The sequence below is a fragment of the Rissa tridactyla genome, chromosome 6 (assembly GCF_028500815.1).
Source record: "Rissa tridactyla isolate bRisTri1 chromosome 6, bRisTri1.patW.cur.20221130, whole genome shotgun sequence".
Taxonomy (NCBI): Eukaryota; Metazoa; Chordata; class Aves; order Charadriiformes; family Laridae; genus Rissa; species Rissa tridactyla.
This window is the reverse complement of record NC_071471.1, coordinates 24,653,042-24,667,188: the sequence shown is the minus strand read 5'-3', so window position 1 is coordinate 24,667,188 and position 14,147 is coordinate 24,653,042. Positions and strand designations below refer to the sequence as shown.

At 34.1% G+C, this 14,147-nt stretch overlaps 1 protein-coding gene across 7 annotated transcripts in view; it reads right to left on the bottom strand.

The window, feature by feature from the left end:
- U2SURP (U2 snRNP associated SURP domain containing) overlaps positions 1-14,147 on the bottom strand; it is a 45,576-nt gene that overhangs the window by 19,580 nt on the left and 11,849 nt on the right. For 2 of the 7 annotated variants that reach the window (XM_054204919.1, XM_054204915.1), the window contains exons 5-17: positions 13,795-13,928; positions 12,610-12,651; positions 11,754-11,821; positions 9,681-9,775; positions 9,562-9,597; positions 9,378-9,460; positions 8,737-8,902; positions 7,436-7,647; positions 6,441-6,484; positions 3,194-3,298; positions 1,897-1,967; positions 1,651-1,810; positions 370-532 (exon numbers count right to left, since the gene is read on the bottom strand). In XM_054204919.1, coding sequence (XP_054060894.1) covers positions 370-532; positions 1,651-1,810; positions 1,897-1,967; positions 3,194-3,298; positions 6,441-6,484; positions 7,436-7,647; positions 8,737-8,902; positions 9,378-9,460; positions 9,562-9,597; positions 9,681-9,775; positions 11,754-11,821; positions 12,610-12,651; positions 13,795-13,928 — 1,379 coding nt within the window. Of the gene's footprint in view, positions 1-369; positions 533-1,650; positions 1,811-1,896; positions 1,968-3,193; positions 3,299-5,664; positions 6,420-6,440; positions 6,485-7,435; positions 7,648-8,736; positions 8,903-9,377; positions 9,461-9,561; positions 9,598-9,680; positions 9,776-11,753; positions 11,822-12,609; positions 12,652-13,794; positions 13,929-14,147 lie in introns of those variants that run through there. The other 5 variants (XM_054204916.1, XM_054204917.1, XM_054204918.1 and 2 more) reach the window with 5 other exon arrangements.

Sequence of the window (14,147 nt, the reverse complement as noted above, 5' to 3'; positions counted from 1 at the left end):
ATAAACATGCTAAGAGATAATCAGTCCCCTATTATGTTACAGGGTACCAGCCACTGTAACATGATATTACATAGCATTACAGAGGACAGATCATAGCACTGGAATTTTTACTTCCTTGTTTGAGCAGACTATCTTTATTCTGCTGTTTTCAACTTCACAGTAAGGCAGAACATTATTTACAAGCAAGTTCAAAAAGAATAAAAACATGTAACAAAATCCCACAGGAAAAAGAAGAACATACTTAAATACAAGCCCACGTTTTAACACAAAACCTCAATGCTACCTGGAATTATGAAACTGTAAATTATATGCACGTGCTGTTAAGTGAGCTCTTCCCCCAAAATACAAGATTATATAAAATCTCCCCACCTTCTTAGGAAGAGGGGTCTTCAGAATGGACAACGATTCCGTAATGCAGTCTACAATTTCTTCAGCAGCTTCCGCATTATTTAGACAGAAAACCATCGCATCACCAATGTCATTCTTCCGAGGTGTTAGTCCACGCAGAATTTCCTCTAATTTGTCCCTCTGTCTGAAATATCAGGAATTTTAATAATTTTAAATATAAAATTGAAGGGTACTTTGGGGAATTTCTATCTAATGGTGCTTTTGATTTTTCCATCTTTAGCACAAAAACAATTTTAAATATTTTTATATTCTGTTGCCTGAGTTTTTTCAGTGACTCATGAACATATGTATCCACATTACATAAATAAAGTGCAAAAAATTCCCACTCAAGTCTTGACTACATACATAAATCAAGGAAAAGTAACTGAGAAATACCTAATGTAGCAGATCAGTATCTCCAGTAAAGTAATTGTCTTTTTGGATTTAGCTTAAACCTGAATCAAAATGTGTAAGTCTAAAGCATGCAAGTAATTCCTGCTGCAGAATAAGAAACACTAGATTCAGAAATGTAGTAAGAAGAAATCATTTCAGGTTTTCCCTGACCTCCATATATAGAGAACACTCAAAAGAATATCTTTTGAGCCTTTCAAAAATAAGATAGGCGAAATAAATTATGTATTAAAAACTCCAGAACCATGGCTGGTATCATAAATATGATGAAAAGAATAAAACAAGAAAAAATTCCACATACTAAGGACACAGTTGGAACAATAGCAAAATTAAGAAAATCATGTATATATTTCCACTACCATAGCCACCCCCACCACACTTCGAATTCACAGCAAAGAACTCCGATGATCTGTCTCTTCCTGCTTAATAACAACTGCATGATGTTATTGATGTAGTTTATGACTACAACAACTGTTTAATTCATGAGATAATAACAATGTTAAGATGCTATAAACCCCCAACCAACAGACAGGAACAGAAAATGGGGATAAACTCTCATCTCCTCAATCCCCTTCAAATAAAGAGTAAATAACAATTGCATTGAAAGGACTCCTTGGTCCCTGATGACAAATCTAACCAAATCCAGAACATATTTAGCAACAAGTATTGTGGGAAAAAAAAAAAACAAACCAAAACAAAAAGCACTGAGGTTAAGAGAGTTTTCTAAGTAATACTACCATAAGCATGATAAAATTTTAGGGATGATGTATTATAACTACAAAAACACAACAGGAAAAAAAATCAAGCAGATTAGCAGTTAAACCAGGACTATAAATTGATGGAAGTTCATACTCTTCCTTAAGTGCACCCTTCTTGTTCGGTTCCTCCACAAACGCTTCCGTTTCTTGCTCTTCTGACATCCCATGCAAGTATGGATTCAGTGGTGGCGGCCTCCAGAATGATCCATTTTTGAACATACGGAAGTCTTCTGTCCTCCACTTGGTTGGAGCATCTCCCTACAAAAAACAAAAATATTTTTATTTTGGTGTTCTTTTATTTCATTGTGCTTGAAGATATGAATTGCCTCTAAAACTCTACTTGCCTGAAGAATTGAATAAAGCTTCCATCTATAATATACATGGGCTGGAGTCTGGTTTTCAAATAAAAACCTAAATCAAACAGCAAAGAAGAGACACAAAACATATTACAAATAATTTAAGTGAAACAAATTCAAAGGAAGTAATAAAAAAATATAACAAAACCCTGCTTAGAATCCCACCTCAGCTACCAAGTGAAGTCAAGATAGCTAAAATCACATACACCTGCAGCACAGCTGTGCAGTACAAGCGCAACCACTCCACAGCAGAGTGCAGAATTCCACAGACACAAAGCATTTCTCAGAAGTCAAAAGCCGAACAAGCAGGGGCAGAAAAAAGGACTGTGGAGCACCACAGTACAGCAGAAGAATCATCAGTGCAAAGAGTCACTACTGGAGCAACTGCAACCTCAGCACAAGCGGAGCAGGAACTCGTAGTTATACAGTTAGGTTACTCAGATTGAGTATTAAATGACTTGAAGTTGACTAGTAAACTGTCTGTCAGAACACTGGCAGGATCAGGAAAAAAAAAAAAAAAGAGGCCATTTTTAATGGCCAAGGTATTTTGACCTGCATATTTTCTCAGTTTACATACAAAAATCAAAATTAAGCACTTCAACCTTACTGCAAATAAAACATTTTTAAAAGGTCATAGAGTATTCCCCCGAAAAAGTTTATCAGAGACTGCATTTCACAAGAAATTTGGAAATGGATCCTTTTTTATTCCATTAATGACCAGAGCTGGATATTCTGACAAGTTCACTGTGTCAGCTAAGGTTTAATCCTGTTTACACCGACATCAAAGAAAAATGACTCCCAGCTCTTCCTAAAGGTTAGAAATTAGGCTCTGGGAAGACTGGACTTTACGCTGAGTTTGTCTCAGGGAAGGGGGGGGACATAGTATAGCCTTGCATCATAGCCTATCTTTTTGGGGGGCATTTTTTTTTTTATTTAAATTTATGCTATTGCTTCCACTGATAACTTTAAATCCCTCAGAAAAATAGGTTTAAAATGTAATTTTATTGATCTAGTATATATATATTTTATATACATACAAATGTTTTTTATAATCTGTATATGATATTTTATTTATTTATATGTACAGATTAGTAACAACTGGAATAAAAGTGCATTCTTCTTCACAGAAAGATAGCATAAGCATTTGCACAATTTGTAAGATTTAAATCTGCACACAAGATACGATATAGTAAAACCAACTCTTATTAGTATTTCACAAATGCAAAATATTAGCAACAGTGAAAACAGCGCTATTTCAAAATGAAGCAAAGTAATAAGCACCTGAACATTGGATTGTTGATTTCTCGGTTCATGATCATGGCTTCAAACATAGGCCCTTCCCGTACCACAAACTCTATCATTCGATGTATCAAAGCGAGCAAATTCCTACAACAACAACACAGTTAAAGAAAAATTGATTCAGACCTAACACTATATAAAACTACACTCCACCTAAGATACTACAACTGTGCAGGAGATTATTTTGCCGTATTGTTAAGAAAACTGTATAAGAGATAAGGTAACATGGAACATAGTATAGCCTTGCATCATAGACATGGGCATTCTAAAATAAAAACATGCCTAGGAGTGGTGGAGTAAGAATTTAAGAGGAGACCTCTTTCCTGAATTTCCACGCCTTAGCTTACAACCATCTCTTGCTTAGTAGAAGCTTGATAGTCCTCATGCATAAATGGGCAACTGAACACCAAAGTACTATTAACTATCAACAACTAAACCCTCATCTAAATTGTCTAGAACTAAGACCAAGCTCAAAAGTATACACGCATACTTCTGAATATTCAATAGAAACTGCATTCAGCTTTCAAACTATTCAAGTATGAAAGGAAAAGCAAATAGCCTTCTTGATGACAATTATTAAATTTAGATAATCTCTTTTTGGTCAAGACTCAACTAGTGACATAAAACAAAACTGTCCATGATTTCATGTCAGACCATCTAATGTTTCCTCCCTCACACAATCAAGTGAATCAAATCACAATTAAAAAAAAAATAAAAATCTGTATTCGTTTCGTTCAGCATTACATCCCGAGACAGGCAAGAAACAGATGTGAAGTGCACATTTTTCAAGTCACATCTGAAAACGCCACTTATAAGAGCCACTTATAAACATGCCAACAGGAGACAATCATATAAGCTTTATAAAGAACAGTGATCAGCTTCCAACCTTTTGGGTTTTTTTGGAAACAGGATCCTGAATTTTCAAATATAGATTACCTACGTATATGAAAAGCTTCACAGCATATGTCATTCAAATGTGATTACAGATTTTTACTTTTTTTAATTTATTTTCTTAGATGTAACAAATGGATATTAGTTCTTTCCGCATATCTCATTAGATTTCCTTTTAGCAATTTTTAAAGTGATTATTTTCTACCATGAGTATTGGAAGTTCTGCCACAGATATAATGCACTAGATCAAAAAAAAATTTCAACTTAAAAACATAGTGATAAAAACCTGTTCCTGCCATCTGCAAACTTAGCAAATGTTCTGTTTTATACCAGCTAGCATTAAATCTACATTTGCCTCAAATACTACATAAAAAAAACCCCAAACAGCTACCTACAGCTCAATTTTCCTGTCTGTTTTTTATAATCCCAGAAACATTGTAAAAAGGACATAGTCTCAATAATGCTGTAGCCATTTTATTTAAAGTAGTGTTCTGAAAGTCTAAATAGCAAGACTGTCCTTGTTACATGAACTGTATTTGAAAACATCAGTAAAAAAAAAATTATAACTAGCTTTCAAGCCTCTGAGCTATTACACCATTCATTTATCCTAAGGCAAGCTCAATTTGAGCATTTCTGGCTTCCTGCAGAACCATGCCATTGGTTTTCAGCTAATTTTTCTTTCAGTACAGTAAAGTTGCATAAGAGCAGCTTATGCTTGAACAAGAACATCTGCTTTGGAAAGACCTCAGATATATGAAAAAAGATTCAGTACCTCCCATGTCTGAAAGAGAGTGTTACATGCATTTTGGTATATAAGACATGACTACTTGAAAGTCAATTTCTCAAAAAAACACTTGATTGTGCACACTCTAAGTTTTCTGTTTAGTAAATGCTAAGAAGCAGTAAGAGATGTTGCAAACGGGTATTGAAAATTTTCAAATAAAAAAAGAGAATAATTAAACATATTATCCCACAGAAGTCAGTTGAAATTTTTGCAAGATGTAATGCACTGTCTTGGCAGTTGTCATTAGCACCCTTGAAAGTTATAATGAAAAAAAAATTAAAAGTATTTTCAAATACAATTCAATTAAAATAAGCTTTTCTTATCATACGAGCTTTCAAAATGCTACTGTAAATAAAATGGAAACATCTTTTTCTCTGAAAGCTAATTACTCTGTAAGCACTGTACAGTTCTACAACTACTTGTTCTACTACTCAGTATGTTTCTCAAATCAAGATGCGCCCAAGTCGCCCTAATTATTCATGTATCTACCCAACAAAATCATACTTTCCTAAAATTTCATCAAAAATACTAGTGCATCTGAGCATCTAATGACAAATATGTTAATATACTACTATAACTAGCTTTAGAAATCTTTCTTCCCCCCCACACACATGTAAAAAAAAGAAAAAAAGGGATTTTTGTGACAATTAAAACAGTGTAGTAAAAAAAGATGACAGTTTTAAGTGCATTATTTTAAAATGTCATTTAGCTTAAATTGGCCAACAAAAAAAAAGTTTTTCACTTATAATAAAACCACATTTATTGGAGCCGATCGTACCAATGTCTGGTCAAAAACTGTATACTTTCCCAATCCATCCCATGATGTTTTCCTGGTCCCCCGCTGCCGCAGACAGTTCAGCTGGTGTTGCTCACCAAGGCCAATGTCAAAGAGAATTTGGTAGTCTTTTGTGCTTATTTACTTTTAAAACAGTGTTGTGTTCCTGTGTTTGGGAAAAGGTCTTAGCTTAACTGAGCAAGAGCATGCCTAGACTAGTGTGAATGTAGGAGCACTGATGGGGACCAAAATGTAAAAATACCCTTGCAATACAGAACTATCTTTTTCAGTGAGCAAAATTATTAACTGTTGCACATTTAAAAAAAAAAAAAACAAAGCCAAACAGAAATAAAACCTGATTTTAACTGAATTGTTGACAAATTGTACAAGTTTAAAAAAAAAAAAAGGAATAAAAAAAGGAATAAAAAACCCTACAGCTGCTTCCTAGTGTAAAGTACTCAGAAATTTATGTCAGGACTTATTCAGTGCCTCTAAGATAAGCTACTTCACCCTAGTGTTCACTCACAAAATTACCCTGTAACTACTTCTAGTGCTGAAATTCAACACAAAAGGTAATTATTTAAATCTATCCTCACTAAAAAAAGTTATTAAAATAAGGATAATAAGGCTGTAAAACACACACACTTCTCTCAAGCGTCATCAAAGAACCATTGCTCAGTCAAGCCATTACCTTTTCCTCAACATCACCATTTTTCTTTAAAATTCCGAAGGGGAAATTTTCTATATTTAGATCAGTAATAATAAAGAAAAACATGTACCTTTCTGTTGGGATAACCACTTTGACTATGGCTTGCGACAGAGTCTGTATATGAAGTCACATCAGATAATAAACATAGAATATGTGAGTATTGTTAACAAGTAACAAGCAAAAATATACATATGCAATGAAAATACTACACATCTATCACAAGTTTTGCAGGCAATCACTGCTGTGAAGTTATAACTAAGCAATTACACAAAATGCAAATGGTTGTGTCAGTGAACCATAAAGGTTCACTAATTGCAAAGTATCGGAACATTCCTGTCAGAATGTACATTGATGCACTGAATAGGTACTACGCTGAATACAATTAAGAAAGGAGTTCTTAAATGTATGAAAAGACTCTAAACTATTTGACTTGGATCACATTGGTATTACTTTATTCCCAAGTCTTACAAAAAAACCAGCCCTAACATTTAAGTGTCATTCAAAGAAATCAACAAACTCTTACAAATGTAAATCAAGTTGGTTTGTGATTACAAGATACTTACCCTTTTTATCAGCTAATATCCCAGGAATAAAAAGTTTGAAAACTGACTCCATAAGTAGCATAAAATACTTACTCAATGTCCAGATTAATTACCTTCTACACAAAATACATCAACTCCTCTAGTGCAAAAATAATAATGCTACCCAAATTAAAATGTAGTATTTTTCTCTAAAGAAAACAATTTAGATACTGCAATTTGGCAGCCAACAAAAGGGGGGGACGTAGGAGAAAAAAATCCAGGGAGCCTGGAGGGGGAAAATGATAGCCAGATTCAAAGCATCACTAAAACAAATCAAGACCCAATATACTGTACCCTAACACAAACATCAAACAGAGCTTCAGGAATTACATAGGTTCCCTTGGGCTACAGCAGGGAGCCAGCGAGTTTGTACACTATGGGCCGCCAAAGTCAGCCTGAACAAAGCAAATCTATGAAGCCACTGAAATACTGTCACAGATGTAGTATTTAACAATGAGCTATGGCCCAGGGTACTGTAAGTTACCTTCTCAAAATCTTCCTTGTTTTTTGGTGGTGGTAACATCGGAGCATTAGGATTCTTCAATCTCTCCCTAGGCTGGGCATTAAAAGGCAGTCCCGACGGAGGAGGCGGGAGGGTATGCTCCATCATAGAAGGCGGAATGTATATTGGATGTGGTGGTATAGGTACAGCTTTGCCCCAACCTAGCTTCATTTCAAACGACATAATCATCTTGCCTGAAAAAGTAAAGTGGCTCTCTGTTGCTCAAGATTTTCTCATACAAGTGCACCATTTAGATTTGCCTGGCCTGGTTTTCTTTTTGCTTACATTGTTGATTGTAAGCAAATCTATCAGACTATACCATGTGCAAATGAAAGCCTATTACATGAAATATTTTATTAATCTTCCCACGATGTACATTTTCAGGAGACTACAGTGAACAATTACTTGAATGGTTGAGGGGAAAACAAAAATTAAAAACTTTTGATATTCAGCACTTCAAAATGAACACAGTAATTTTTAAATGGTATTATTTCTGCACTTTAATTATTCAAAAATGCTTTGTCCATGATAAAACTATTTCAAATGATGTTTTTCAAAACCAGACATAATAAACAATTAGACCTCCTACATATTGTAAGCCTACTTACTAATGGCCCTAGTAAAGGACCATTTTGAGTAAGCTATGCAAGGGCTACCTTTCATTTTTTATTCTTTTTGTCAAGGATGCTGATTTTTGATTTTCAGGCTCTTCCTGAAATGTAAAGACATAGCTTTCTTCATCACCTAAGATTTTTTTTCCTTTTTTTTCAAATGAAAGATAGACAAGATAGTCCATACACAAAATTACATGTCTGGTGTAGTACTGTTACCTCTTCAGTATGAGGAATTTAGCCATTATTCAAAAGAATATAACATATTTATCACCAATTAATGATTATATCCTGTGCACTAGTTATTCACAAAAAAAATATTGTTGTTAAACTTCTATAAATAACAGATTACTTCTTAAAATAGTCTGTTTACGGAGGACAGATTATCAAACGTTACCTCCCACTCACATCTTTGTAACAGTCTTGGCTGTTTTACATCTTTATCACAGCAAAAGCCACCAGTATTCCCAACCCTTGTGTATGCTATAGTTTGATGACATTCACCTGCCAGTCAGCAGTCAGTGTAAACTAACATCACTGCCAGTGTGGTCTCTGCTGGAGTTACAGCATATCTATCACTAGTCTGATAAAACAACTTCAAGATATGCTTACAGTTAGTCCTCGATATTCCTACAAAGATAATTACAATTCCAGACTGAGAAATCTGTTTACCATTTAAATTCTTTAACGCTCTTTCAGCATCTCTCCTGTTCATAAAGGCAACAAAGCCACAATTTCTTTCTCTTGCTCTTTCTTCATCAGTTCTTGGCCACATAATTTTAACACTCGCTAATGGTCCGAAGCGTCCAAATTCTTGACATAACATCTCCTCATTCATCTACGTGAAAAAAGGTAAAAATTGACATCTTGCTACTGTATTTCCAACATACTTGTTCATGTTATTGTCCAAATGTCAAGATTTTAGTTTTCTGAGTTTCTTGAAAAACAGCACTTCATTGATACCTCCCCAATGTGATCTACTGCAAAAATAAGAATTAAGAAAACCTGCATTTTAAACAGAGTACACAAATTTTTAAGATATGATCCACCTTGCATGGAGATAGCCATGGAAAATTATTTTAACTGAGCATTTTTGCATTTAGTAACTGATAGTCTAAACCTTAACTTTCGCAGCATCATTTTATTTATTTAAATGAATACTGCCTCTACAGTCACCAATTTTACCTAGTATATGCGTTTAAACATATGCATTTTATTTAAAATAAAGAAGGGGGAAATTGCCACTAAAATAAGAAATTCAGCTGGACCCAAACATGTCACCACTGCACTTCACTCCTTCGCTCCAAACTTACTTGAGGATTAATGTTTCCAAGATACAAATTTGTTGTGCTTGGATCTCCAACATCATGTGACCCTGGTGCATAATCATCCAGTACTACAATCATGGAGGAAAAAATAGGGAAAAAAAAAAGTCATAATCCCTGCTATGCATTTAAGTAACAACATTATATTGAATGAGAAAAGAATCTGTATTACCACCAGATGATCTGTTTCTTCTTGAAGGAGCATCCACTGAATAAACAGAAGAAAAATATATATACTTTAGTCCACAAATTTTGTTGCACAAACAAACATAAAAAATAACATCTACTTACTTGAACGACGCTGGCCATCTGAATCTGACTGGGGTGGTTCAAAACGACTCAATCTACCTTTTGTTTTATGTCTTTCATCACGCTCCTCTTGTATTCTACGAAACAAGTTTAATGTTAGTAACAATAACTTTTTGAGGTTTTTATTCTGAAATTTTCAATTAACTTCAGAAATAGAAGACTATTTAATATTAAACAACAGGCTTGTGAAAAATTTCAAATTGTGAGTATGCTTGAAATTCTGTTTAATCAATTAGAATATACCTAGCAGAATTATTCCAGCTGCATGCTTTCTCATTCATACTGTGTTTTAATCTCGAACAGAACTGACTCGGTTTGAAAATCAGTTTACAAGACCAGAAATAAGAATTGTCCTCTGAAGAAGTGACCCTAATTCCACATCCCACTGCCAGACATCCCCTGTCTGTTCAGATGACTTTCCAAGATGCACACAATTCCTTAGTGTCTATTTCTCCTCGACCTTTTCTAAGCCTTATTCATGTAGGCTGCCACCTTGTAGGGTGACAGACACCCCCATACGACAATTTCCAGAAGATACAGGGCCTCGTCTCAGTTTATATCTCCGAGGACAGTACTCACATGAGTAACTATTTGGTTCTTTGTAGTTTGGCCTTAAATCCTTGTATGAAGATACTGTGTACCAGGAATACAAGGCTGCCATTTCAATTCATTTATATCAACTAACGATTAGATCGCAGTGAAGTTCAGACACTACTCACAAGAGCCATTTATGAATTTATAATGCAGTACCTATTGTTTTCTAATGCATACAGATTATTTCATTTTCCATCTCTAACATTACGGCAAATACACATGTGCTGCTCTTCCTGTTGCATTACACATTCAAAAATGAAAGAACCTGCTTTTTGAAGCATTATTCAGCTTGCATTTAGAATCATGGAAGCTGAAGTACATCTCTAAACTTTAATTACAAGTCTTATTTCTACATTAATACAAAAGCTCAACCTCATACTACAATTTCTCCAGATATAGTTTTAGAGATACTAACAAAACTTCTTATTCTTCCTGAATCTGATACGCATTTCAGTTTGCTACATGCCCGTCAAGAGAAAACACCAAAAACCTGCACATCCTTATCCATTACAGTACCTACGTGTCTTGCTCTATCTTCACTAACTTTAATGACGCATGAGATCATGTTAACAAGTGTTCTCATTTACAGGTTCACGCTTGCTAATTTATAACAGAATTGTGTCCCAAGTTCCATTTTTAAGTAACATACTGACAGCAACTGTCAAAGAAGCAAACCTAGGTTTCCATTTTTTATGCTGGTAAATGGCTGGTTCTGTTCACACCTAACTGATCCAAAAAATCATCTTCGGTAGCTTTGGAAACATAGCCAGTCATTCACTTACTAGAATCTCTGAAATACTTTATGCAATCATATGTAATTTTTTTTATTAATTGTTCTGGACATTATTCTGCTTAGGAATGCAGTACTAAACTGTTTCAAAGGTCACAATCAAACACCTCTGACATGCAAAGAAATCCATTCACTTCACCAGACGAAGATTTAAGCCGGCATACCGGGCTTCTTTGGTTTGTTTTTTTGATCATTTTATAGCCTCTGGTCAATGCTAGATTGGAAAACAGAAGTCCTTTTCAGCAATATTGCTAAACACATCCTATTGCCAATCACCATAATAAGAAAGGGGAGAAGTATCAAGGAACAGCACAGAAATAATTAGATGGGAACTATAGTGTTGTGAGCAACCTGGTCTAGGTGAAAACGTCCCTACTCATTGCAGGGGGTCGGACTAGATGACCCTCCAACCCAAACTACTCTGCGATTCTGTAATTATCCAGACAAATTGAAGATACACATACCAAGCATCTTTCAGTATGCGTTCAGCTCTGTTTAATTATATTGCCATTGTTAATTAAGTCATACCACTCCACAAGCATTTTGGGAAAAAACAAAACAAAAACCTACTTTGAGAAACAACTGAGCAAGAATGATCTAAATATTGCCTGTAAAAACAAGGTAAAAACCTTGCATCTTCTTTATTTACAGTAAAAACTAGTCAAACTTACTGCTTTAATTCTTCTTTAAAAAGTTCCAAATTACTCTTTTTCTTTTCCTTCTCTCCTTTCTTCAAAGGCTAAAATTAAAGATATATCAGCCAACATTTCAGCAGATAAAAATGAAACAAAAATAAAAATTACATCTATATAACAAAATCTTAGATAATTTCCATGCATATTTTACCCACAGCTTTCAAACCAAGTAAACTACAGGAGAAAAAAAAAAACAAACACAAAACAACAAAACATACAGACTTGAAGACATTAAGACTGAGTGCTATCAAACACAAAGCTAGAAAATATAAAATTAAGGACAGCTTAAACTAAACTTTGTTACTTCTCATTATTACAATGCAGCATGTGTGATCAAACACTCTCTCTACAACATACAAATTTAAAATATCTGTAATGTATTTTGTCAGTCTGTTCCACTTAGAAACTTAGAAGCAGACTCCACCCCTAGCAAACCATCATGCTCTAATTAAATTGATATATGTGGGTACATATATATGTAAAATAATTTACATATATATATTTAATTATTTTATCCACAAACATTCTACGTGAAAAGAATTTCCTTCTTTTACTTCCTTTTGGCTATAAATACAGGTCTGAAAAAACAGTTACTCTAAATAGTTCAAGATCCTCAGAAAAAACACTCTTGAATGCCAAATATGGAAATTGTAATGTTACTTTTTTTTTTACTGTAACATATGGACCTTAACTAACTCATCTGAACTCTTATCTTCAAGAACATTGCTTTTATATAACCAAATTTAAATGAAAACGTTTCCAATAGGCAGACATACAAAATATTTATTGTGTTACACACTACAGCTTCGGAAAAACTGGACTTCCTACTCACCCCAGGCAAAGTTGTTTGTTTGTTTTTGTTTTTGGGGAGGGTCTGCCAAATAAATAAAATCATTTTTACCTCATTATCTTCAATCACCATTGGACAGGGCAAGTGAGTAAACTCATTGCATTACTTGATAAGTATTTATGACAAATTTGAAAAGCAGTAATATTCTTACAGTACAAACACTTGCATATGACAGAACAGAGCTCAGCATAATAATAAATGCTACAATTCATATCTGTAACTGTAGAGCTTTACATACAATGAAAATCAAAACCGCCATCCAGTATTATCCCACTAACCTAAATTTGAGTTTTGCTTAGAGCTGGTAGGGAAGCTAGGATGGGATTACTCACAACTACCATATTACATCTCATTTCCCACCCTAACAGGCAGTACCATAAATGTTTCACTGAAGCTTAAAAATTGTAGTAAGCTCTATTAAAAGACTTTTTAAAGACATCCAAGACATTAATTACACATTACACATATACAGTAGTAACAGTAATCATACGTAACTATCACTTGACTTGAAGACTAAGTTAGTTCATAATATTTCCATTACTTTTCATGATGAAATCTCAGTTTAAGAACAAAAAAAAGTATCAAACCATGCAAAAGTCAAAATCAATTAAATAAAAACGAGGTGTTCAGCTTCAAAAATGTGCAAGTTCTACAACTTATTTGGTACAACTCAAAGAGCTAAAGGGTCTTCTCAAACATTACCACAAAAAAATATTTCAAAAACCTCACCAAGAAAAACTTACATGAGTGCAGAGGTCAATTTTTTTTTTTTTTAAGTTATAAAAACCTAAAAACAGATGGCAGCAAGAAGAATTGCTTCTAAACTTCACAAATTCTCGGGACTGGAGATACTGTTACTTTGCAACAGTCACTAAATCTGTACTCCTGAGAAGTCTGTCTCGATTAGGAGGAATACAGTAAAAAAATAAAGCCGCCAAATCAAAGTGCAGTACTAGGTATATCATGCTGGATACAGAGCTACTGGACCTCTGCATTTCATCATCTTGTTATTTGCTATGGGATTAGGCAAATCAAAATTTCCACCTTACATTAATATGCGATAAATGCAGAAAAAAAAAAAATACTCTGCAAGATCACACAGACCTTTTTCTAAGCACTTCTAAATACTTCCTAAGTATGGGGTAAACATTCAAATAAGAAACTTACAGGCTTTTTGGTTTCTATCATTAAGAGTGATGGAGGCTTCTCATTAGATGGCTGGCTTGGTTGATTTTTTTGATCTGAAAATCGTGATGAAGGCTTATAGATTTTACCCCGTTTTTCATCAGTTTCATGCTCCTCTGAAATTAAAGGCAAATTAAAACCAAATTGTATTAACTAATGCTGCACAATACTGTTCATTAGAAAGAACGCCATTGTTCTTTAGTCTTGTTCATTCAATTAAATATATTATTTCATTAAAAAAGTGATAATACAAACTTTCTGTAATTTAACACCTTTTAACATGAGAAAAAGAACACAGATTAGGTATTTTAAAACAGAGCATTTTTCCTTCTGAG